Raw genomic sequence first — 23699 nt, 5'->3', positions numbered from 1 at the left:
GAGGTGAACTCAAGGTAGTTAAGCCGGTCATCTCATGGTAATTAGAAACTCTGATTGGCAGGTTTAGACTTCCTGATCGAGAACCTAAATGAGCTGATTAAGGTGTCGCCGTTCTTTCACGGGGGTTCTGGTTGAAAAGATTGGGAATGATTCTATGCGGTGCTTAGTAAAAGTATTTTGACTTAAGGAACGTACCAGTTGTTAGCGTTTATGTATGAAATCCGAGAGTTGCTCTCTTCAACTAAACAGCAGTTTGCATTGAGATGTGCTCTGGTTGTGTCACCCAGGCTGGGGTGCAGTGGAATGAGGAAGGGTCAGTGCACCCTCCCCTTGCCCAGCTCAGGCGCTGCTGCCCCTCAGCTGGGACCACGGGGGCCGTGCCACCACACCGGGCTAATTTTGGTATCTTTTGTGGAGACGGGGTTTCTCCGTTTGGCGCAGCCTGGTCTCCACCTCCTGGGCTCAAGCGAGCTGCTTTCCTCGGCCTCCCAGAGGAGGACGGCTCGCGATTACAGGATCATGCCCGGCCTTTTATCTAAAAGAAACCAACAGCAGCCACAAAACCTTCTGCGTAGTCGCAGTTATCAGTGTCAACTAACGGATTGAGAGTTTGTGTCTAAGAAGTCCTTATGCACTCGATGATTTCACACGAAAGGAAGACGAAAGAGAATGTCACATCTTGTACCTGATTTATGATTGCAACTAGGGCGTTTTTTAAAAAACAATCAGTGAACCGCCAAAGTAGAATTGATTCGAATGCCTTCAGAATATCTTGTGAATTCTGAGGTGTCCTCCAAGGAGGGAGGCAGTGGCTGGGTGTGGGAGGCGAAAGTCACAGGGCCAGCACTTGACCCCTGCAGAATTCAGAGGCTCAACTTTGCACCAAGCCAAGGGTTCTGGTGCCCATTGGAAGTTTCGTTCCCCAACCCGCATTGACTTTGCATTGGTCCTCCTCCCCCCTGATTTTATCTGTAAGGCAAGTCCTGAGTTTATCGTCGGGAGAATCTTCTCCTGTAGTCGCGAACTGCCTTGGCCATCAGCGGGGCCACTTTCTTGGCAGCCTGTTTCCGGGTTTTGGCCGCGGGCGCCCCGTGCTCATTGCTGCTGCTCTGGCAGGGGTTGGCCCGCTCCTCAGGGAGCCGGTGAAGGACGCTGCTGCTGCTGCGGCTGCTGCCGCTGCTGCTGCTGCTGCTGCCGCTGCTGCTGCTGCTGCTGCCGCTAATGATGCCGCCCCCGCCGCCGTCCCCGAGCCCCCCGGCGCCCTGGCTGGAGGGAGCCTGGCTGCTTCCTGCGGGCTTGGGGGCTGGCTTGATCCCTCCATTTCCCGGGTCAGCTGCTCCTGCTGACTTCCCTTGCCTGCTGGAAGCATCCTGAGGCGTCTTGGCCGCAGAGTTGAAACAGATCATCTTTGTCTGACGGCGGCTGGGTTCGTTTTCACGTGCTGATCGGATTTTCGTGGTCACTACTCGCAGCCGCTGCTCTCGGGCGTCCCGAAGCCGCAGGTACAGCTCCCGCCAAGACTCGTGCTCCTGTGGCTTTTCTTCCTTGAAGTCGTGGAGACAATGAATCCTCCATAATTCATCTGTCTCTCGAGCCAGTGCGTGATTGTCTTTCTCTCTGCGATACAGCTGATCAGGCGTCCACGCTTCCAGAACGGGTTCAAGAACCGAGTAGGGGACCCCTCCCACGTCGCCGAGGGCGTCCGGATTGTTTCTAAGCACCCGGAGGCACTGCTGGCGCAGCGTCAGCACCTGCAGCTGGCAGGCAGGCCTGGAGCCCGAGTACACCTGCCTCTTAGCATTCACTCTGCGTCCAGGGAAAGCAGCTTCCTCCTGGAACGTTGGCGCGGAGAGTGCTTCTGGCTGTGCCTGGGAGGTCATGGCCTCAAAAGCGGACAGCAGATCGTAGTTGGCCTGCATCCAGTCCGCTGAGGGGTCCCAGAGCTCTGAGAAGACAGGGCTGGGCACCGTTTTCGGCCCGGCGGAATCAGCGCCGGCCGCCTGCAGCCTCTCTGACTGGCTTTCCTGCACAGGAGGCGATTTCTGAGCCGAAGCCCAGCGGGACGATTCGTGCCCCTCGCTGTGGCTCACCACGGCTTCCCCCTGGAGTTGGCCCTGGCAGCCCTGACCCAGCAGAGGCCCGCCCTGAGCGGCGTGAGCGTGGCCTCTTCCGGGTTCCTTCCCGGGCAGGGCGGGCTCAGGGCCCTCGGGCATGGGGAGGGGAGCGGTGCGCGTTGGAGGGGCCCGTTGGGGGCCGGAATCAGCTGGGGCCATTCTGGGGCGCTTTCTCTCGGCTCTGGGCTCGCGACTGGGAGACCTCGGGTGAGGTCTCTGTTGCCCCGGAGGTGTTCTGCGCGCTGTCCGTCTGTGCTCAGGGCTGTGAGATGGGCTCCCGGGGGCCGTCGCGTTTTCTGGGAAGCCCCAGGCCTTTTCCTGGTCCTGAAGAGCCTCCCCGAAGCGCTGTCGGGAAGCGCTCTCCTCAGGGTCCTGTGGGTCAGGCCCGGTGTTTCGGTCCACAAGCACCAGCTTCTTCCACCGGGCCGCTAAGTCTCTGGCAAAGTCGCCCACCTGCTGGTGCTTCCGCAGGCGCTTCACCGCCTTTCTGATTCCAGTCTCCGCCAGGATGTCTGCCGTCATGGGCAAGGCGGAGAGTTTCTGCAAATATTTCTCTAGCTTTCTCGGGTCCGTCTTAGTGGCCAGACGCACCTGCAGCTTCTCCACCGCGCGCAGCGTAGTGGACCCTGCCGCCATCTCGCCAGAGCTGTGCAGGCGTCGCTGCCCTGGCGGTCGCGGCTCTGTCCTCGGGGCGGCGGGACACACGAAGTCTGGGGTGGCCGGTCCTCGCTGCCCGGTCGCCAGGCAGCGACCTCGGGATGTGGAGTCGCAGCCTGGAGCAAGCTCGGTCCTCGGAGCAGTGGGCCACTGGTTCCGGGGCGCTGGTCCTCGCGGACCGCAGGCCTCGGGGCGGGGAGTCCCCACAACCTGGAGCGAGCTGGGTCCTCGGAGCAGCGGGCCACTCGGTCTGGAACGCCGGTCCTTGCAGACAGCCGAGCAGGCCCGCTTCTCTTCCTGGGGATGTGGAGCCGCAGCCCGCACTGACCTCCGCGGTGCGCCGTCCGTCCAACGCCGAAGGAAGCTCCCCTGCCAGAGCCCGGCCTTATATAGCCAGCCCCAGGCCCGCCCGGGGCTCCAGCCCTGCCACCCTTGGCCCCTGGGCTGCCCCGCCCCAATACGAATTCATTCCGTCGGCCCAAGGCAGCCAGTCGGGACGGTCCACGCCAGGTGGACTGCTGTGCCCCACAGGTTGATTCGGTTAATTGCACCCTGGACACACCCCACTGAGTTCTACCGTTGGCCCTCCGTGTTCCCAGGTTCCACATCTGTGGATTCCAAAAGACACAGAGGGAATCTTCCTGGCAGCAAAAGCGGAAATAACAGCACCCGCCAGGCAAAATCCTAGGCAGAAGAACCAACAGAGGACAACAGCCCTTTATCTGGGATTGACGTTGTGTGAGGGGACTTCGTATCATGTTTGTTTTCCATTTTGGCAGGGGAAGCGTTTTCCACGAAGAAAGGTTGTTGCCGGTGGATTTGCTTCCCAGGGACTGGGCTTTCTGGCTGGGAGTGGGGAGGGGCTGCGGGGTGATGGGTGGCTACTCCACCTCTAGAAACAGGGTGTGGCTCCTCTGCCTTGGGGAGGATATTCTGCTCTCTTGTGAGTTTTGCAGGCCGCCTGACATTCTCTCCTGAATTGCTGTCAAGAAATAGAGAGGGGCGCTGACTCTGGCCCTTGCTGGGGAAGCTTTTCTGAGGTTTTGTTTTTAAATTTTGAGACGGAGTTTGGCTTTTGTCGTCCAGGCTGGAGTGCAACGGTGGGATCTGGGCTCACTGCAACCTCCGCCTCCCGGGTTCGAGCGGTTCTCCTATCTCAGCCCCCTGAGTAGCTGCTTTTACAGGCGCTGGCCAGCAAGTCCAACCGAGTTTCGTCTTTGTAGAAGAGAGGGGATTGCCTCATATTGGTCGGGCTGTTCTGCAACACCTGACCTCAGGTGGTCTGCCGGCCTCGACCTCCCAAAGCCATGGGAATACAGGCGTGAGTCACCGTGCCCGGACATGTCTGAGTTTTTACACGGTCGCTGATGGGATTATGTCCCCTTCCCCGGAAAGAATGCTTTTCTGACTTCCTTCAGGGTGGTAACTCTGTGGCACCCTCTTCTGACTCCTTACGTGTTCTTCAGGCTTGAGGGACTCTTTTGACGTGCACCGGCATCCAGCCTGGTGCCTGCTTCCATAAGCTTCCCAGCACCCATTCTGCTGACAGCCCAGGGTTCAGTACTTTGATCTCTTCTGCTGCCCTTGCTCGCTTTTGCCTTGTGGCTTATGTCTTTGTATTTCTCTCTCTACCCCTCACTGTCGGTAACGCCTAAGAACGACCTTTAGTTAATGGTGTTTGTGTGTGTGCGTGTGTGTATGCGTGTGCGTTTGCGTGTTTGTGTGTGTGTGTGTCTTTGTTAGTGTGTATGTGCGTGTGTCGTATCTGGCACACGGTCCTGTGATTACCTGCCCTCGTGAAGCCAACAAGTGCCCTGAGTTAGAATGCACACGTTCAGCAAAGCTTGCAGGAGCTGGTAGGAGGTGAACTCAAGGTAGTTAAGCCGGTCATCTCATGGTAATTAGAAACTCTGATTGGCAGGTTTAGACTTCCTGATCGAGAACCTAAATGAGCTGATTAAGGTGTCGCCGTTCTTTCACGGGGGTTCTGGTTGAAAAGATTGGGAATGATTCTATGCGGTGCTTAGTAAAAGTATTTTGACTTAAGGAACGTACCAGTTGTTAGCGTTTATGTATGAAATCCGAGAGTTGCTCTCTTCAACTAAACAGCAGTTTGCATTGAGATGTGCTCTGGTTGTGTCACCCAGGCTGGGGTGCAGTGGAATGAGGAAGGGTCAGTGCACCCTCCCCTTGCCCAGCTCAGGCGCTGCTGCCCCTCAGCTGGGACCACGGGGGCCGTGCCACCACGCCGGGCTAATTTTGGTATCTTTTGTGGAGACGGGGTTTCTCCGTTTGGCGCAGCCTGGTCTCCACCTCCTGGGCTCAAGCGAGCTGCTTTCCTCGGCCTCCCAGAGGAGGACGGCTCGCGATTACAGGATCATGCCCGGCCTTTTATCTAAAAGAAACCAACAGCAGCCACAAAACCTTCTGCGTAGTCGCAGTTATCAGTGTCAACTAACGGATTGAGAGTTTGTGTCTAAGAAGTCCTTATGCACTCGATGATTTCACACGAAAGGAAGACGAAAGAGAATGTCACATCTTGTACCTGATTTATGATTGCAACTAGGGCGTTTTTTAAAAAACAATCAGTGAACCGCCAAAGTAGAATTGATTCGAATGCCTTCAGAATATCTTGTGAATTCTGAGGTGTCCTCCAAGGAGGGAGGCAGTGGCTGGGTGTGGGAGGCGAAAGTCACAGGGCCAGCACTTGACCCCTGCAGAATTCAGAGGCTCAACTTTGCACCAAGCCAAGGGTTCTGGTGCCCATTGGAAGTTTCGTTCCCCAACCCGCATTGACTTTGCATTGGTCCTCCTCCCCCCTGATTTTATCTGTAAGGCAAGTCCTGAGTTTATCGTCGGGAGAATCTTCTCTTGTAGTCGCGAACTGCCTTGGCCATCAGCGGGGCCACTTTCTTGGCAGCCTGTTTCCGGGTTTTGGCCGCGGGCGCCCCGTGCTCATTTCTGCTGCTCTGGCAGGGGTTGGCCCGCTCCTCAGGGAGCCGGTGAAGGACGCTGCTGCTGCTGCTGCTGCTGCTGCCGCTGCTGCTGCTGCTGCTGCCGCTAATGATGCCGCCCCCGGCGCCGTCCCCGAGCCCCCCGGCGCCCTGGCTGGAGGGAGCCTGGCTGCTTCCTGCGGGCTTGGGGGCTGGCTTGATCCCTCCATTTCCCGGGTCAGCTGCTCCTGCTGACTTCCCTTGCCTGCTGGAAGCATCCTGAGGCGTCTTGGCCGCAGAGTTGAAACAGATCATCTTTGTCTGACGGCGGCTGGGTTCGTTTTCACGTGCTGATCGGATTTTCGTGGTCACTACTCGCAGCCGCTGCTCTCGGGCGTCCCAAAGCCGCAGGTACAACTCCCGCCAAGACTCGTGCTCCTGTGGCTTTTCTTCCTTGAAGTCGTGGAGACAATGAATCCTCCATAATTCATCTGTCTCTCGAGCCAGTGCGTGATTGTCTTTCTCTCTGCGATACAGCTGATCAGGCGTCCACGCTTCCAGAACGGGTTCAAGAACCGAGTAGGGGACCCCTCCCACGTCGCCGAGGGCGTCCGGATTGTTTCTAAGCACCCGGAGGCACTGCTGGCGCAGCGTCAGCACCTGCAGCTGGCAGGCAGGCCTGGAGCCCGAGTACACCTGCCTCTTAGCATTCACTCTGCGTCCAGGGAAAGCAGCTTCCTCCTGGAACGTTGGCGCGGAGAGTGCTTCTGGCTGTGCCTGGGAGGTCATGGCCTCAAAAGCGGACAGCAGATCGTAGTTGGCCTGCATCCAGTCCGCTGAGGGGTCCCAGAGCTCTGAGAAGACAGGGCTGGGCACCGTTTTCGGCCCGGCGGAATCAGCGCCGGCCGCCTGCAGCCTCTCTGACTGGCTTTCCTGCACAGGAGGCGATTTCTGAGCCGAAGCCCAGCGGGACGATTCGTGCCCCTCGCTGTGGCTCACCACGGCTTCCCCCTGGAGTTGGCCCTGGCAGCCCTGACCCAGCAGAGGCCCGCCCTGAGCGGCGTGAGCGTGGCCTCTTCCGGGTTCCTTCCCGGGCAGGGCGGGCTCAGGGCCCTCGGGCATGGGGAGGGGAGCGGTGCGCGTTGGAGGGGCCCATTGGGGGCCGGAATCAGCTGGGGCCATTCTGGGGCGCTTTCTCTCGGCTCTGGGCTCGCGACTGGGAGACCTCGGGTGAGGTCTCTGTTGCCCCGGAGGTGTTCTGCGCGCTGTCCGTCTGTGCTCAGGGCTGTGAGATGGGCTCCCGGGGGCCGTCGCGTTTTCTGGGAAGCCCCAGGCCTTTTCCTGGTCCTGAAGAGCCTCCCCGAAGCGCTGTCGGGAAGCGCTCTCCTCAGGGTCCTGTGGGTCAGGCCCGGTGTTTCGGTCCACAAGCACCAGCTTCTTCCACCGGGCCGCTAAGTCTCTGGCAAAGTCGCCCACCTGCTGGTGCTTCCGCAGGCGCTTCACCGCCTTTCTGATTCCAGTCTCCGCCAGGATGTCTGCCGTCATGGGCAAGGCGGAGAGTTTCTGCAAATATTTCTCTAGCTTTCTCGGGTCCGTCTTAGTGGCCAGACGCACCTGCAGCTTCTCCACCGCGCGCAGCGTAGTGGACCCTGCCGCCATCTCGCCAGAGCTGTGCAGGCGTCGCTGCCCTGGCGGTCGCGGCTCTGTCCTCGGGGCGGCGGGACACACGAAGTCTGGGGTGGCCGGTCCTCGCTGCCCGGTCGCCAGGCAGCGACCTCGGGATGTGGAGTCGCAGCCTGGAGCAAGCTCGGTCCTCGGAGCAGTGGGCCACTGGTTCCGGGGCGCTGGTCCTCGCGGACCGCAGGCCTCGGGGCGGGGAGTCCCCACAACCTGGAGCGAGCTGGGTCCTCGGAGCAGCGGGCCACTCGGTCTGGAACGCCGGTCCTTGCAGACAGCCGAGCAGGCCCGCTTCTCTTCCTGGGGATGTGGAGCCGCAGCCCCCACTGACCTCCGCGGTGCGCCGTCCGTCCAACGCCGAAGGAAGCTCCCCTGCCAGAGCCCGGCCTTATATAGCCAGCCCCAGGCCCGCCCGGGGCTCCAGCCCTGCCACCCTTGGCCCCTGGGCTGCCCCGCCCCAATACGAATTCATTCCGTCGGCCCAAGGCAGCCAGTCGGGACGGTCCACGCCAGGTGGACTGCTGTGCCCCACAGGTTGATTCGGTTAATTGCACCCTGGACACACCCCACTGAGTTCTACCGTTGGCCCTCCGTGTTCCCAGGTTCCACATCTGTGGATTCCAAAAGACACAGAGGGAATCTTCCTGGCAGCAAAAGCGGAAATAACAGCACCCGCCAGGCAAAATCCTAGGCAGAAGAACCAACAGAGGACAACAGCCCTTTATCTGGGATTGACGTTGTGTGAGGGGACTTCGTATCATGTTTGTTTTCCATTTTGGCAGGGGAAGCGTTTTCCACGAAGAAAGGTTGTTGCCGGTGGATTTGCTTCCCAGGGACTGGGCTTTCTGGCTGGGAGTGGGGAGGGGCTGCGGGGTGATGGGTGGCTACTCCACCTCTAGAAACAGGGTGTGGCTCCTCTGCCTTGGGGAGGATATTCTGCTCTCTTGTGAGTTTTGCAGGCCGCCTGACATTCTCTCCTGAATTGCTGTCAAGAAATAGAGAGGGGCGCTGACTCTGGCCCTTGCTGGGGAAGCTTTTCTGAGGTTTTGTTTTTAAATTTTGAGACGGAGTTTGGCTTTTGTCGTCCAGGCTGGAGTGCAACGGTGGGATCTGGGCTCACTGCAACCTCCGCCTCCCGGGTTCGAGCGGTTCTCCTATCTCAGCCCCCTGAGTAGCTGCTTTTACAGGCGCTGGCCAGCAAGTCCAACCGAGTTTCGTCTTTGTAGAAGAGAGGGGATTGCCTCATATTGGTCGGGCTGTTCTGCAACACCTGACCTCAGGTGGTCTGCCGGCCTCGACCTCCCAAAGCCATGGGAATACAGGCGTGAGTCACCGTGCCCGGACATGTCTGAGTTTTTACACGGTCGCTGATGGGATTATGTCCCCTTCCCCGGAACGAATGCTTTTCTGACTTCCTTCAGGGTGGTAACTCTGTGGCACCCTCTTCTGACTCCTTACGTGTTCTTCAGGCTTGAGGGACTCTTTTGACGTGCACCGGCATCCAGCCTGGTGCCTGCTTCCATAAGCTTCCCAGCACCCATTCTGCTGACAGCCCAGGGTTCAGTACTTTGATCTCTTCTGCTGCCCTTGCTCGCTTTTGCCTTGTGGCTTATGTCTTTGTATTTCTCTCTCTACCCCTCACTGTCGGTAACGCCTAAGAACGACCTTTAGTTAATGGTGTTTGTGTGTGTGCGTGTGTGTATGCGTGTGCGTTTGCGTGTTTGTGTGTGTGTGTGTCTTTGTTAGTGTGTATGTGCGTGTGTCGTATCTGGCACACGGTCCTGTGATTACCTGCCCTCGTGAAGCCAACAAGTGCCCTGAGTTAGAATGCACACGTTCAGCAAAGCTTGCAGGAGCTGGTAGGAGGTGAACTCAAGGTAGTTAAGCCGGTCATCTCATGGTAATTAGAAACTCTGATTGGCAGGTTTAGACTTCCTGATCGAGAACCTAAATGAGCTGATTAAGGTGTCGCCGTTCTTTCACGGGGGTTCTGGTTGAAAAGATTGGGAATGATTCTATGCGGTGCTTAGTAAAAGTATTTTGACTTAAGGAACGTACCAGTTGTTAGCGTTTATGTATGAAATCCGAGAGTTGCTCTCTTCAACTAAACAGCAGTTTGCATTGAGATGTGCTCTGGTTGTGTCACCCAGGCTGGGGTGCAGTGGAATGAGGAAGGGTCAGTGCACCCTCCCCTTGCCCAGCTCAGGCGCTGCTGCCCCTCAGCTGGGACCACGGGGGCCGTGCCACCACGCCGGGCTAATTTTGGTATCTTTTGTGGAGACGGGGTTTCTCCGTTTGGCGCAGCCTGGTCTCCACCTCCTGGGCTCAAGCGAGCTGCTTTCCTCGGCCTCCCAGAGGAGGACGGCTCGCGATTACAGGATCATGCCCGGCCTTTTATCTAAAAGAAACCAACAGCAGCCACAAAACCTTCTGCGTAGTCGCAGTTATCAGTGTCAACTAACGGATTGAGAGTTTGTGTCTAAGAAGTCCTTATGCACTCGATGATTTCACACGAAAGGAAGACGAAAGAGAATGTCACATCTTGTACCTGATTTATGATTGCAACTAGGGCGTTTTTTAAAAAACAATCAGTGAACCGCCAAAGTAGAATTGATTCGAATGCCTTCAGAATATCTTGTGAATTCTGAGGTGTCCTCCAAGGAGGGAGGCAGTGGCTGGGTGTGGGAGGCGAAAGTCACAGGGCCAGCACTTGACCCCTGCAGAATTCAGAGGCTCAACTTTGCACCAAGCCAAGGGTTCTGGTGCCCATTGGAAGTTTCGTTCCCCAACCCGCATTGACTTTGCATTGGTCCTCCTCCCCCCTGATTTTATCTGTAAGGCAAGTCCTGAGTTTATCGTCGGGAGAATCTTCTCTTGTAGTCGCGAACTGCCTTGGCCATCAGCGGGGCCACTTTCTTGGCAGCCTGTTTCCGGGTTTTGGCCGCGGGCGCCCCGTGCTCATTGCTGCTGCTCTGGCAGGGGTTGGCCCGCTCCTCAGGGAGCCGGTGAAGGACGCTGCTGCTGCTGCTGCTGCTGCTGCTGCTGCCGCTGCTGCTGCTGCTGCTGCCGCTAATGATGCCGCCCCCGCCGCCGTCCCCGAGCCCCCCGGCGCCCTGGCTGGAGGGAGCCTGGCTGCTTCCTGCGGGCTTGGGGGCTGGCTTGATCCCTCCATTTCCCGGGTCAGCTGCTCCTGCTGACTTCCCTTGCCTGCTGGAAGCATCCTGAGGCGTCTTGGCCGCAGAGTTGAAACAGATCATCTTTGTCTGACGGCGGCTGGGTTCGTTTTCACGTGCTGATCGGATTTTCGTGGTCACTACTCGCAGCCGCTGCTCTCGGGCGTCCCGAAGCCGCAGGTACAGCTCCCGCCAAGACTCGTGCTCCTGTGGCTTTTCTTCCTTGAAGTCGTGGAGACAATGAATCCTCCATAATTCATCTGTCTCTCGAGCCAGTGCGTGATTGTCTTTCTCTCTGCGATACAGCTGATCAGGCGTCCACGCTTCCAGAACGGGTTCAAGAACCGAGTAGGGGACCCCTCCCACGTCGCCGAGGGCGTCCGGATTGTTTCTAAGCACCCGGAGGCACTGCTGGCGCAGCGTCAGCACCTGCAGCTGGCAGGCAGGCCTGGAGCCCGAGTACACCTGCCTCTTAGCATTCACTCTGCGTCCAGGGAAAGCAGCTTCCTCCTGGAACGTTGGCGCGGAGAGTGCTTCTGGCTGTGCCTGGGAGGTCATGGCCTCAAAAGCGGACAGCAGATCGTAGTTGGCCTGCATCCAGTCCGCTGAGGGGTCCCAGAGCTCTGAGAAGACAGGGCTGGGCACCGTTTTCGGCCCGGCGGAATCAGCGCCGGCCGCCTGCAGCCTCTCTGACTGGCTTTCCTGCACAGGAGGCGATTTCTGAGCCGAAGCCCAGCGGGACGATTCGTGCCCCTCGCTGTGGCTCACCACGGCTTCCCCCTGGAGTTGGCCCTGGCAGCCCTGACCCAGCAGAGGCCCGCCCTGAGCGGCGTGAGCGTGGCCTCTTCCGGGTTCCTTCCCGGGCAGGGCGGGCTCAGGGCCCTCGGGCATGGGGAGGGGAGCGGTGCGCGTTGGAGGGGCCCGTTGGGGGCCGGAATCAGCTGGGGCCATTCTGGGGCGCTTTCTCTCGGCTCTGGGCTCGCGACTGGGAGACCTCGGGTGAGGTCTCTGTTGCCCCGGAGGTGTTCTGCGCGCTGTCCGTCTGTGCTCAGGGCTGTGAGATGGGCTCCCGGGGGCCGTCGCGTTTTCTGGGAAGCCCCAGGCCTTTTCCTGGTCCTGAAGAGCCTCCCCGAAGCGCTGTCGGGAAGCGCTCTCCTCAGGGTCCTGTGGGTCAGGCCCGGTGTTTCGGTCCACAAGCACCAGCTTCTTCCACCGGGCCGCTAAGTCTCTGGCAAAGTCGCCCACCTGCTGGTGCTTCCGCAGGCGCTTCACCGCCTTTCTGATTCCAGTCTCCGCCAGGATGTCTGCCGTCATGGGCAAGGCGGAGAGTTTCTGCAAATATTTCTCTAGCTTTCTCGGGTCCGTCTTAGTGGCCAGACGCACCTGCAGCTTCTCCACCGCGCGCAGCGTAGTGGACCCTGCCGCCATCTCGCCAGAGCTGTGCAGGCGTCGCTGCCCTGGCGGTCGCGGCTCTGTCCTCGGGGCGGCGGGACCCACGAAGTCTGGGGTGGCCGGTCCTCGCTGCCCGGTCGCCAGGCAGCGACCTCGGGATGTGGAGTCGCAGCCTGGAGCAAGCTCGGTCCTCGGAGCAGTGGGCCACTGGTTCCGGGGCGCTGGTCCTCGCGGACCGCAGGCCTCGGGGCGGGGAGTCCCCACAACCTGGAGCGAGCTGGGTCCTCGGAGCAGCGGGCCACTCGGTCTGGAACGCCGGTCCTTGCAGACAGCCGAGCAGGCCCGCTTCTCTTCCTGGGGATGTGGAGCCGCAGCCCGCACTGACCTCCGCGGTGCGCCGTCCGTCCAACGCCGAAGGAAGCTCCCCTGCCAGAGCCCGGCCTTATATAGCCAGCCCCAGGCCCGCCCGGGGCTCCAGCCCTGCCACCCTTGGCCCCTGGGCTGCCCCGCCCCAATACGAATTCATTCCGTCGGCCCAAGGCAGCCAGTCGGGACGGTCCACGCCAGGTGGACTGCTGTGCCCCACAGGTTGATTCGGTTAATTGCACCCTGGACACACCCCACTGAGTTCTACCGTTGGCCCTCCGTGTTCCCAGGTTCCACATCTGTGGATTCCAAAAGACACAGAGGGAATCTTCCTGGCAGCAAAAGCGGAAATAACAGCACCCGCCAGGCAAAATCCTAGGCAGAAGAACCAACAGAGGACAACAGCCCTTTATCTGGGATTGACGTTGTGTGAGGGGACTTCGTATCATGTTTGTTTTCCATTTTGGCAGGGGAAGCGTTTTCCACGAAGAAAGGTTGTTGCCGGTGGATTTGCTTCCCAGGGACTGGGCTTTCTGGCTGGGAGTGGGGAGGGGCTGCGGGGTGATGGGTGGCTACTCCACCTCTAGAAACAGGGTGTGGCTCCTCTGCCTTGGGGAGGATATTCTGCTCTCTTGTGAGTTTTGCAGGCCGCCTGACATTCTCTCCTGAATTGCTGTCAAGAAATAGAGAGGGGCGCTGACTCTGGCCCTTGCTGGGGAAGCTTTTCTGAGGTTTTGTTTTTAAATTTTGAGACGGAGTTTGGCTTTTGTCGTCCAGGCTGGAGTGCAACGGTGGGATCTGGGCTCACTGCAACCTCCGCCTCCCGGGTTCGAGCGGTTCTCCTATCTCAGCCCCCTGAGTAGCTGCTTTTACAGGCGCTGGCCAGCAAGTCCAACCGAGTTTCGTCTTTGTAGAAGAGAGGGGATTGCCTCATATTGGTCGGGCTGTTCTGCAACACCTGACCTCAGGTGGTCTGCCGGCCTCGACCTCCCAAAGCCATGGGAATACAGGCGTGAGTCACCGTGCCCGGACATGTCTGAGTTTTTACACGGTCGCTGATGGGATTATGTCCCCTTCCCCGGAACGAATGCTTTTCTGACTTCCTTCAGGGTGGTAACTCTGTGGCACCCTCTTCTGACTCCTTACGTGTTCTTCAGGCTTGAGGGACTCTTTTGACGTGCACCGGCATCCAGCCTGGTGCCTGCTTCCATAAGCTTCCCAGCACCCATTCTGCTGACAGCCCAGGGTTCAGTACTTTGATCTCTTCTGCTGCCCTTGCTCGCTTTTGCCTTGTGGCTTATGTCTTTGTATTTCTCTCTCTACCCCTCACTGTCGGTAACGCCTAAGAACGACCTTTAGTTAATGGTGTTTGTGTGTGTGCGTGTGTGTATGCGTGTGCGTTTGCGTGTTTGTGTGTGTGTGTGTCTTTGTTAGTGTGTATGTGCGTGTGTCGTATCTGGCACACGGTCCTGTGATTACCTGCCCTCGTGAAGCCAACAAGTGCCCTGAGTTAGAATGCACACGTTCAGCAAAGCTTGCAGGAGCTGGTAGGAGGTGAACTCAAGGTAGTTAAGCCGGTCATCTCATGGTAATTAGAAACTCTGATTGGCAGGTTTAGACTTCCTGATCGAGAACCTAAATGAGCTGATTAAGGTGTCGCCGTTCTTTCACGGGGGTTCTGGTTGAAAAGATTGGGAATGATTCTATGCGGTGCTTAGTAAAAGTATTTTGACTTAAGGAACGTACCAGTTGTTAGCGTTTATGTATGAAATCCGAGAGTTGCTCTCTTCAACTAAACAGCAGTTTGCATTGAGATGTGCTCTGGTTGTGTCACCCAGGCTGGGGTGCAGTGGAATGAGGAAGGGTCAGTGCACCCTCCCCTTGCCCAGCTCAGGCGCTGCTGCCCCTCAGCTGGGACCACGGGGGCCGTGCCACCACGCCGGGCTAATTTTGGTATCTTTTGTGGAGACGGGGTTTCTCCGTTTGGCGCAGCCTGGTCTCCACCTCCTGGGCTCAAGCGAGCTGCTTTCCTCGGCCTCCCAGAGGAGGACGGCTCGCGATTACAGGATCATGCCCGGCCTTTTATCTAAAAGAAACCAACAGCAGCCACAAAACCTTCTGCGTAGTCGCAGTTATCAGTGTCAACTAACGGATTGAGAGTTTGTGTCTAAGAAGTCCTTATGCACTCGATGATTTCACACGAAAGGAAGACGAAAGAGAATGTCACATCTTGTACCTGATTTATGATTGCAACTAGGGCGTTTTTTAAAAAACAATCAGTGAACCGCCAAAGTAGAATTGATTCGAATGCCTTCAGAATATCTTGTGAATTCTGAGGTGTCCTCCAAGGAGGGAGGCAGTGGCTGGGTGTGGGAGGCGAAAGTCACAGGGCCAGCACTTGACCCCTGCAGAATTCAGAGGCTCAACTTTGCACCAAGCCAAGGGTTCTGGTGCCCATTGGAAGTTTCGTTCCCCAACCCGCATTGACTTTGCATTGGTCCTCCTCCCCCCTGATTTTATCTGTAAGGCAAGTCCTGAGTTTATCGTCGGGAGAATCTTCTCTTGTAGTCGCGAACTGCCTTGGCCATCAGCGGGGCCACTTTCTTGGCAGCCTGTTTCCGGGTTTTGGCCGCGGGCGCCCCGTGCTCATTGCTGCTGCTCTGGCAGGGGTTGGCCCGCTCCTCAGGGAGCCGGTGAAGGACGCTGCTGCTGCTGCGGCTGCTGCCGCTGCTGCTGCCGCTAATGATGCCGCCCCCGCCGCCGTCCCCGAGCCCCCCGGCGCCCTGGCTGGAGGGAGCCTGGCTGCTTCCTGCGGGCTTGGGGGCTGGCTTGATCCCTCCATTTCCCGGGTCAGCTGCTCCTGCTGACTTCCCTTGCCTGCTGGAAGCATCCTGAGGCGTCTTGGCCGCAGAGTTGAAACAGATCATCTTTGTCTGACGGCGGCTGGGTTCGTTTTCACGTGCTGATCGGATTTTCGTGGTCACTACTCGCAGCCGCTGCTCTCGGGCGTCCCGAAGCCGCAGGTACAGCTCCCGCCAAGACTCGTGCTCCTGTGGCTTTTCTTCCTTGAAGTCGTGGAGACAATGAATCCTCCATAATTCATCTGTCTCTCGAGCCAGTGCGTGATTGTCTTTCTCTCTGCGATACAGCTGATCAGGCGTCCACGCTTCCAGAACGGGTTCAAGAACCGAGTAGGGGACCCCTCCCACGTCGCCGAGGGCGTCCGGATTGTTTCTAAGCACCCGGAGGCACTGCTGGCGCAGCGTCAGCACCTGCAGCTGGCAGGCAGGCCTGGAGCCCGAGTACACCTGCCTCTTAGCATTCACTCTGCGTCCAGGGAAAGCAGCTTCCTCCTGGAACGTTGGCGCGGAGAGTGCTTCTGGCTGTGCCTGGGAGGTCATGGCCTCAAAAGCGGACAGCAGATCGTAGTTGGCCTGCATCCAGTCCGCTGAGGGGTCCCAGAGCTCTGAGAAGACAGGGCTGGGCACCGTTTTCGGCCCGGCGGAATCAGCGCCGGCCGCCTGCAGCCTCTCTGACTGGCTTTCCTGCACAGGAGGCGATTTCTGAGCCGAAGCCCAGCGGGACGATTCGTGCCCCTCGCTGTGGCTCACCACGGCTTCCCCCTGGAGTTGGCCCTGGCAGCCCTGACCCAGCAGAGGCCCGCCCTGAGCGGCGTGAGCGTGGCCTCTTCCGGGTTCCTTCCCGGGCAGGGCGGGCTCAGGGCCCTCGGGCATGGGGAGGGGAGCGGTGCGCGTTGGAGGGGCCCGTTGGGGGCCGGAATCAGCTGGGGCCATTCTGGGGCGCTTTCTCTCGGCTCTGGGCTCGCGACTGGGAGACCTCGGGTGAGGTCTCTGTTGCCCCGGAGGTGTTCTGCGCGCTGTCCGTCTGTGCTCAGGGCTGTGAGATGGGCTCCTGGGGGCCGTCGCGTTTTCTGGGAAGCCCCAGGCCTTTTCCTGGTCCTGAAGAGCCTCCCCGAAGCGCTGTCGGGAAGCGCTCTCCTCAGGGTCCTGTGGGTCAGGCCCGGTGTTTCGGTCCACAAGCACCAGCTTCTTCCACCGGGCCGCTAAGTCTCTGGCAAAGTCGCCCACCTGCTGGTGCTTCCGCAGGCGCTTCACCGCCTTTCTGATTCCAGTCTCCGCCAGGATGTCTGCCGTCATGGGCAAGGCGGAGAGTTTCTGCAAATATTTCTCTAGCTTTCTCGGGTCCGTCTTAGTGGCCAGACGCACCTGCAGCTTCTCCACCGCGCGCAGCGTAGTGGACCCTGCCGCCATCTCGCCAGAGCTGTGCAGGCGTCGCTGCCCTGGCGGTCGCGGCTCTGTCCTCGGGGCGGCGGGACACACGAAGTCTGGGGTGGCCGGTCCTCGCTGCCCGGTCGCCAGGCAGCGACCTCGGGATGTGGAGTCGCAGCCTGGAGCAAGCTCGGTCCTCGGAGCAGTGGGCCACTGGTTCCGGGGCGCTGGTCCTCGCGGACCGCAGGCCTCGGGGCGGGGAGTCCCCACAACCTGGAGCGAGCTGGGTCCTCGGAGCAGCGGGCCACTCGGTCTGGAACGCCGGTCCTTGCAGACAGCCGAGCAGGCCCGCTTCTCTTCCTGGGGATGTGGAGCCGCAGCCCGCACTGACCTCCGCGGTGCGCCGTCCGTCCAACGCCGAAGGAAGCTCCCCTGCCAGAGCCCGGCCTTATATAGCCAGCCCCAGGCCCGCCCGGGGCTCCAGCCCTGCCACCCTTGGCCCCTGGGCTGCCCCGCCCCAATACGAATTCATTCCGTCGGCCCAAGGCAGCCAGTCGGGACGGTCCACGCCAGGTGGACTGCTGTGCCCCACAGGTTGATTCGGTTAATTGCACCCTGGACACACCCCACTGAGTTCTACCGTTGGCCCTCCGTGTTCCCAGGTTCCACATCTGTGGATTCCAAAAGACACAGAGGGAATCTTCCTGGTAGCAAAAGCGGAAATAACAGCACCGCCAGGCAAAATCCTAGGCAGAAGAACCAACAGAGGACAACAGCCCTTTATCTGGGATTGACGTTGTGTGAGGGGACTTCGTATCATGTTTGTTTTCCATTTTGGCAGGGGAAACGTTTTCCACGAAGAAAGGTTGTTGCCGGTGGATTTGCTTCCCAGGGACTGGGCTTTCTGGCTGGGAGTGGGGAGGGGCTGCGGGGTGATGGGTGGCTACTCCACCTCTAGAAACAGGGTGTGGCTCCTCTGCCTTGGGGAGGATATTCTGCTCTCTTGTGAGTTTTGCAGGCCGCCTGACATTCTCTCCTGAATTGCCGTCAAGAAATAGAGAGGGGCGCTGACTCTGGCCCTTGCTGGGGAAGCTTTTCTGAGGTTTTGTTTTTAAATTTTGAGACGGAGTTTGGCTTTTGTCGTCCAGGCTGGAGTGCAACGGTGGGATCTGGGCTCACTGCAACCTCCGCCTCCCGTGTTCGAGCGGTTCTCCTATCTCAGCCCCCTGAGTAGCTGCTTTTACAGGCGCTGGCCAGCAAGCCCAACCGAGTTTCGTCTTTGTAGAAGAGAGGGGATTGCCTCATATTGGTCAGGCTGGTCTGCAACACCTGACCTCAGGTGGTCTGCCGGCCTCGACCTCCCAAAGCCATGGGAATACAGGCGTGAGTCACCGTGCCCGGACATGTCTGAGTTTTTACACGGTCGCTGATTGGATTATGTCCCCTTCCCCGGAACGAATGCTTTTCTGACTTCCTTCAGGGTGGTAACTCTGTGGCACCCTCTTCTGACTCCTTACGTGTTCTTCAGGCTTGAGGGACTCTTTTGACGTGCACCGGCATCCAGCCTGGTGCCTGCTTCCATAAGCTTCCCAGCACCCATTCTGCTGACAGCCCAGGGTTCAGTACTTTGATCTCTTCTGCTGCCCTTGCTCGCTTTTGCCTTGTGGCTTATGTCTTTGTATTTCTCTCTCTACCCCTCACTGTCGGTAACGCCTAAGAACGACCTTTAGTTAATGGTGTTTGTGTGTGTGCGTGTGTGTATGCGTGTGCGTTTGCGTGTTTGTGTGTGTGTGTGTCTTTGTTAGTGTGTATGTGCGTGTGTCGTATCTGGCACACGGTCCTGTGATTACCTGCCCTCGTGAAGCCAACAAGTGCCCTGAGTTAGAATGTACACGTTCAGCAAAGCTTGCAGGAGCTGGTAGGAGGTGAACTCAAGGTAGTTAAGCCGGTCATCTCATGGTAATTAGAAACTCTGATTGGCAGGTTTAGACTTCCTGATCGAGAACCTAAATAAGCTGATTAAGGTGTCGCCGTTCTTTCACGGGGGTTCTGGTTGAAAAGATTGGGAATGATTCTATGCGGTGCTTAGTAAAAGTATTTTGACTTAAGGAACGTACCAGTTGTTAGCGTTTATGTATGAAATCCGAGAGTTGCTCTCTTCAATTAAACAGCAGTTTGCATTGAGATGTGCTCTGGTTGTGTCACCCAGGCTGGGGTGCAGTGGAATGAGGAAGGGTCAGTGCACCCTCCCCTTGCCCAGCTCAGGCGCTGCTGCCCCTCAGCTGGGACCACGGGGGCCGTGCCACCACGCCGGGCTAATTTTGGTATCTTTTGTGGAGACGGGGTTTCTCCGTTTGGCGCAGCCTGGTCTCCACCTCCTGGGCTCAAGCGAGCTGCTTTCCTCGGCCTCCCAGAGGAGGACGGCTCGCGATTACAGAATCATGCCCGGCCTTTTATCTAAATGAAACCAACAGCAGCAACAAAACCTTCTGTGTAGTCGCAGTTATCAGTGTCAACTAACGGATTAGAGTTTGTGTCTAAAAGTCCTTATGCACTCGATGATTTCACAGGAAAGGAAGACGAAAGGGAATATCACATCTTGTACCTGATTTATGATTGCAACTACGGCGTTTTTTAAGAAACGATCGGTGAACCACCAAAGTAGAATTGATTCGAATGCGTTCAGAATATCTTGCGAATTCTGAGGTGTCTTCCAAGCAGGGAGACAGTGGCTGGGTGTGGGAGGCGAAAGTCACAGGGCCAGCACTTGACCGCTGCAGAATTCAGAGGCTCAACTTTGCACCAAGCCAAGGGTTCTGGTGCCCATTGGAAGTTTCGTTTCCCAACCCGCATTGAGTTTGCATTGGTCCTCCTCCCCCCTGATTTTATCTGTAAGGCAAGTCCTGAGTTTATCGTCGGGAGAATCTTCTCTTGTAGTCTCGAACTGCCTTGGCCATCAGCGGGGCCACTTTCTTGGCAGCCTGTTTCCGGGTTTCGGCCGCTGACGCCCGGTGCTCATTGCTGCTGTTCTGGCAGGGGTTGGCCCGCTTCTCAGGGAGCCCATGAAGGACGCCGCTGCTGCTCCTGCTGCCGCCGCTGCTAATGCTGCTGCCGCTGCCGTCCCGGAGCCCGCTGGCGCTCCACCTGGAGGGAGCCTGGCTGCTTCCTCCGGGCTTGAGGGTTGGCTTGATCTCTCCATTTCCGGGGTCAACGTCTCCTGCAGACTTCTCTTGCCTCCTTGAAGTATCATAAGAGGTCTTGGCCACAGAGTTGCAACAGATTATCTTTGCCTCTCTGCTGTTGTGGTTGTTTTCCCTTGCCGATCGGATATTCGTGGTCACTACTCTCAGCCGCTGCTCTCGGGCGTCTGCAAGCCGCAGGTACAGCTCCCACCAAGTCTCGTGCTCCTGTGGCTTTTGTTCCTTGAAGTCCTGGAGACAATGAATCCTCCATAATTCGTCTGTCTCTCTAATGAGTGCGTGATTGTCTTTCTCTCTGTGATATAGCTGATCAGGGCTCCACCCTTCCAGAACGGGTTCAAGAACCCAGTAGGGGACCTCACCCACGTCGCTGATGGCGTCCGGATTGTTTCTAAGCACCCGGACACATTGCTGGCGCAGTGTCAGCACCTGGGGCTGGCAGGCAGGCCTGGAGCCCGAGTACACCTGCATCTTAGCATTCACTCTGCGTCCAGGCAAAGCAGCTTCTTCCCAGAACTTTGGTGCAGAGAGTGCTTCTGGCTTTGCCTGGAAGTTCATGGAGTCAGAATCTGAAAGCGGATCGTAGTTGGCCTGCATCCAGGCCTCTGAGAGGTGCCAGAGCTCTGAGAAGCCATGACTGGGCACCGTTTTCGGCCCGGCGGAATCAGCGCCGGCCTCCAGCAGCCTCTCTGACTGGCTTTCCTGGACAGGAGGCGATTTCTGAGCCGAATCCCAGTACTCACGAGTGCCCTTGGATTTGTTTGCTTTCCTTTGTTTATCTCCAAGTGCAGTGGTGGAAGATTTTCCAGTCTTTTTCTTTTGCTTCCGAAACTCATCGTAGGTGAGGTATTTTTCAAATGACAGAGTGGGCTGCTCGAATTCCTCAGCCATATCTACCTCCTCCACCTCAGAGAGGGAGCTCACGGACGTTCTGTCCAAATGATCAGTCGGTGGCTTTCCCTCTTGAGTCTGTTTGTGGTTGGAAAGCTGCTCTTTCTCCTCCGGGGTCAGGCCGTGTGTCCCATTTCCTGGGTCCAGGCCGTCTAGACTGGGCCTCTTCTTGTTCGAGTGCCTGTGCTGAGGCCTCTTCTGTTGACTGTCTGGAGCCTCAGCCAAGGCAGGGACACGCTGGCCGATGCCAGCTTGCCCCTCTTCCTTGTCTGTCTTGAAATCCGAAGGAGGCCTGTCCCTGGCACTTGCCCAGGAGGGCATCCTTGGGGTTTCCTCTCTTAAGCAGGCCCGGCATGATTTCTCCCTGATCAAAGTAGGGGAGTGCCAATCGCCCTGGGCACACAAGGGGCGTTTTTCCTGGCGAGACGATTTGTACCCCTTGCTGTGGCTCACCACCGCTTCGCCCTGGAGTTGGCCCTGGCAGCCCTGACCCAGCAGAGGCCCGCCCTGAGCGGCGTGAGCGTGGCCTCTTCCGGGTTGCTTCCCGCGCACAGCGGGCTCAGGGCCCTCGGGCATCGGGAGGGGAGCGGTGCGCGTTGGAGGGGCCCGTTGGGGGCCAGAATCAGCTGGGGCCATTCTGGGGCGCTTTCTCTCGGCTCTGGGCTCGCGACTGGGAGACCTCGGGTGAGGTCTCTGTTGCCCCGGAGGTGTTCTGCGCGCTGTCGGTCTGTGCTCAGGGCTGTGAGATGGGCTCCTGGGGGCCGTCGCGTTTTCTGAGAAGCCGCAGGCTTTTTCCTGGTCCTGAAGAGCCTCCCCGAAGCGCTGTCGGGAAGCTCTCTCCTCAGGGTCCTGTGGGTCAGGCCCGGTGTTTCGGTCCACAAGCACCAGCTTCTTCCACCGGGCCGCTAAGTCTCTGGCAAAGTCGCCCACGTGCTGGTGCTTCCGCAGGCGCTTCACCGCCTTTCTGATTCCAGTCTCCGCCAGGATGTCTGCCGTCATGGGCAAGGCGGAGAGTTTCTGCAAATATTTCTCTAGCTTTTTCGGGTCCGTCTTAGTGGCCAGATGCACCTGCAGCTTCTCCACTGCGTGCAGCGTAGTGGACCCTGCCGCCATCTCACCAGAGCTGTGCAGGCGTCGCTGCCCTGGCGGTCGCAGCTCTGTCTTTGGGGCGGCGGGACACGAAGTCTGGGGTGGCCGGTCCTCCCTGCCTGTTCGCCAGGCAGCGACCTTGGGATGTGGAGTCGCAGCCTGGAGCGAGCTGGGTCCTCAGAGCAGCAGGCCACTTGGTCTGGAACGGCGGTCCTTGCACACAGCTGAGCAGGCCCGCTTTTGTTCCTCGGGATATGGAGCCACAGCCTGGAGTGACCTCTGCGGTTTGCTGTCCAACACAGAATGAAGCTCTGGTGCTAGAGCTGGGTCTTATATAGCCCATCCCAGGCCCACACTCACGGCTCTAGCCCTGACCCTGTTAGCTCCTGGGCTGCCCCGCCCCAATACGTACTCATGCCGTCATCACAATGCAGACAATCGGGACGGTCCACGCCAGGTGGACTGCCGTGCCCCACAGGTTGATTAGGTTAATTTCAGCCTCGACACACCCCACTGAGGTTTACCGTTGGCCTTCCATGTTCGCAGGTTCCACATCTGTGAATTCCAAAAATCACAGACTGAATCTTCTTGGGAGTAAAACAGAAAATAACACAGCAAGACAAAATCATAGAAAGAAGAATCAATACAGGATAACAACTCTTTGCCTAAGACTCATGTTGTGTGAGGGGACTTTCCAAATTTGTCAAAACAGGGATTAAAAGACAAAAATTAAACCGGTAGATTTTCTTAACATCTGCTCCATCAATTTCAAGACAGTAGTTCAAGCACTGTTTTGCCCCTGCCTTGTCCCTCAAGCCCTGATGGTTCTGGGGATTTAACTATTTCCATGAAATCTTTTTTTCCATTATTAACTGAAGAAAACTGGTTGCCGTTTGCAGAATTTTTAATACGAGGAAAGAAATAGAAGTCAGCAGGTTCCACATCATGACTGCAAGGTGGACACCTCATGATTTCCCTTTGAAACTCTTGCCAAACTGCCCTTTGTTGAGTGAAATGCAACAGCAAGAACTTTTTCATGATTAGGTAGAACCCTCTGGTAATGGTTTTTCTGCTCATGCTTTGGCTAGTTTTCTCAAAAACTCTGTTAGTAAGCATATTTGATCTTGGTTTGGCCCTTCAAAAAGTGTTTTAGTCACATCTTTTGAGCATTCCCCAAAACTGTTGCCAGGACCTCTTCTCTTGACTGGTCCTCTCTGTCTTTGGAGTGCTGCCACATTTTGGTAGCCATTGTTTTGTGCTCTTTCTTCAGGACTACCCAGTGTAGCCGTGTTTTATCCCCTCTTACAAATCTTGGAATAAATATTTCTGGATCTTCTTCCACCTGTTTTAAAACTTTAAAGAAATTTTTACTCTTGTCTCTTGCTATTATTGTTGAAACAGATTTGGTATCTGGATCGGACTTTAATTTTTCAGTGACAATTATTAAAACAGGATCATTTGAAATATCCATGGTTTTTTCTCTTATTTCTGTTGTTACTTATTTGCCCTCTCAAATTAGGGAACACTTGGTCCTATGTTTCTGAGCATAGTTGACCAATTCTGACATTGTATTAAATTCAATAAATATCTTTTCTGGATCTGTAGACACTTCTTTTGATATTTCTAGCATTTTTTTGGGTTGTACAGCATTTGAAATTTAGGAAGTTTCCTGGCAGAGCCAGGAGATAATCAGGAAAAAAACAAAAAACAAATTAGAACCTACAGGTGTATATATTCAAGCTTTTAGGCGAATATTAGATGCAGGGACTGTAAACTAGAAGTATAGTAAAAACATTTCAAAGAATAGATGTATGCTTTTTAACTGTTTGTTTTTGAGATGGAAAGCTTAATGCAAAATTTGGATCTTATTACTGAAATTGAAACGAGCTCGTGCAAATTAATCTCAATTGCACCCTTAAAAAGGAAATTAAAAGCACTAATGTTGCATGTGGTGTATATACAGTAACATTTCCTAAAT

At 57.0% G+C, this 23699-nt stretch overlaps 6 protein-coding genes across 7 annotated transcripts in view; 1 reads left to right on the top strand and 5 right to left on the bottom strand.

The window, feature by feature from the left end:
- Positions 1–23699, top strand: part of KATNAL2 (katanin catalytic subunit A1 like 2) — a 274880-nt gene that overhangs the window by 182309 nt on the left and 68872 nt on the right. The gene's annotated exons all lie outside the window — the stretch shown is intronic.
- Positions 990–2871, bottom strand: LOC134731994 (elongin-A3-like). Its single transcript, XM_063613896.1, has 2 exons — positions 1216–2871; positions 990–1110 (listed from the first exon to the last, which is right to left on the bottom strand). Exons 1-2 carry the CDS (start codon positions 2748–2750, stop codon positions 990–992), a joined length of 1656 nt encoding a protein of 551 aa, XP_063469966.1. The 5' UTR covers positions 2751–2871.
- Positions 5621–7484, bottom strand: LOC134731305 (elongin-A3-like). Its single transcript, XM_063613893.1, has one exon. It carries the CDS (start codon positions 7361–7363, stop codon positions 5621–5623), a length of 1743 nt encoding a protein of 580 aa, XP_063469963.1. The 5' UTR covers positions 7364–7484.
- Positions 10234–12003, bottom strand: LOC134731993 (elongin-A3). Its single transcript, XM_063613891.1, has 2 exons — positions 10448–12003; positions 10234–10354 (listed from the first exon to the last, which is right to left on the bottom strand). The coding sequence occupies exons 1-2, from the start codon at positions 11980–11982 to the stop codon at positions 10234–10236; spliced, it is 1656 nt and encodes a 551-aa protein (XP_063469961.1). The 5' UTR covers positions 11983–12003.
- On the bottom strand, positions 14853–16704 carry LOC129457790 (elongin-A3-like). Its single transcript, XM_063613889.1, has one exon. The coding sequence runs from the start codon at positions 16581–16583 to the stop codon at positions 14853–14855; it is 1731 nt and encodes a 576-aa protein (XP_063469959.1). The 5' UTR covers positions 16584–16704.
- LOC129457579 (elongin-A2-like) lies at positions 18973–22102 on the bottom strand. The gene is made up of 2 exons (XM_063639574.1): positions 19671–22102; positions 18973–19637 (listed from the first exon to the last, which is right to left on the bottom strand). Exons 1-2 carry the CDS (start codon positions 21743–21745, stop codon positions 19451–19453), a joined length of 2262 nt encoding a protein of 753 aa, XP_063495644.1. The 5' UTR covers positions 21746–22102; the 3' UTR covers positions 18973–19450.

Source organism: Symphalangus syndactylus, chromosome 1 (genome assembly GCF_028878055.3).
Source record: "Symphalangus syndactylus isolate Jambi chromosome 1, NHGRI_mSymSyn1-v2.1_pri, whole genome shotgun sequence".
Taxonomy (NCBI): Eukaryota; Metazoa; Chordata; class Mammalia; order Primates; family Hylobatidae; genus Symphalangus; species Symphalangus syndactylus.
The sequence above is the reverse complement of the archived record's forward strand: the minus strand, read 5'-3'. Positions and strand labels throughout refer to the sequence as shown.

What these genes read in the sequence shown, in the direction of transcription:
- LOC134731305 (XM_063613893.1), bottom strand. Translation starts at nt 7,363, where the DNA reads ATGGCGGCAGGGTCCACTACGCTGCGCGCGGTGGAGAAGCTGCAGGTG.
- LOC134731994 (XM_063613896.1), bottom strand. Translation starts at nt 2,750, where the DNA reads ATGGCGGCAGGGTCCACTACGCTGCGCGCGGTGGAGAAGCTGCAGGTG. An exon ending in GGGGGCGGCATCATTAGCGG is followed by an intron (nt 1,111 to 1,215) that starts CAGCAGCAGCAG and finishes CAACCCCTGCCA; the next exon opens with GAGCAGCAGCAATGAGCACG.
- LOC129457579 (XM_063639574.1), bottom strand. Translation starts at nt 21,745, where the DNA reads ATGGCGGCAGGGTCCACTACGCTGCACGCAGTGGAGAAGCTGCAGGTG. An exon ending in TCCAGGTGGAGCGCCAGCGG is followed by an intron (nt 19,638 to 19,670) that starts GCTCCGGGACGG and finishes CAGCATTAGCAG; the next exon opens with CGGCGGCAGCAGGAGCAGCA.
- LOC134731993 (XM_063613891.1), bottom strand. Translation starts at nt 11,982, where the DNA reads ATGGCGGCAGGGTCCACTACGCTGCGCGCGGTGGAGAAGCTGCAGGTG. An exon ending in GGGGGCGGCATCATTAGCGG is followed by an intron (nt 10,355 to 10,447) that starts CAGCAGCAGCAG and finishes CAACCCCTGCCA; the next exon opens with GAGCAGCAGCAATGAGCACG.
- LOC129457790 (XM_063613889.1), bottom strand. Translation starts at nt 16,583, where the DNA reads ATGGCGGCAGGGTCCACTACGCTGCGCGCGGTGGAGAAGCTGCAGGTG.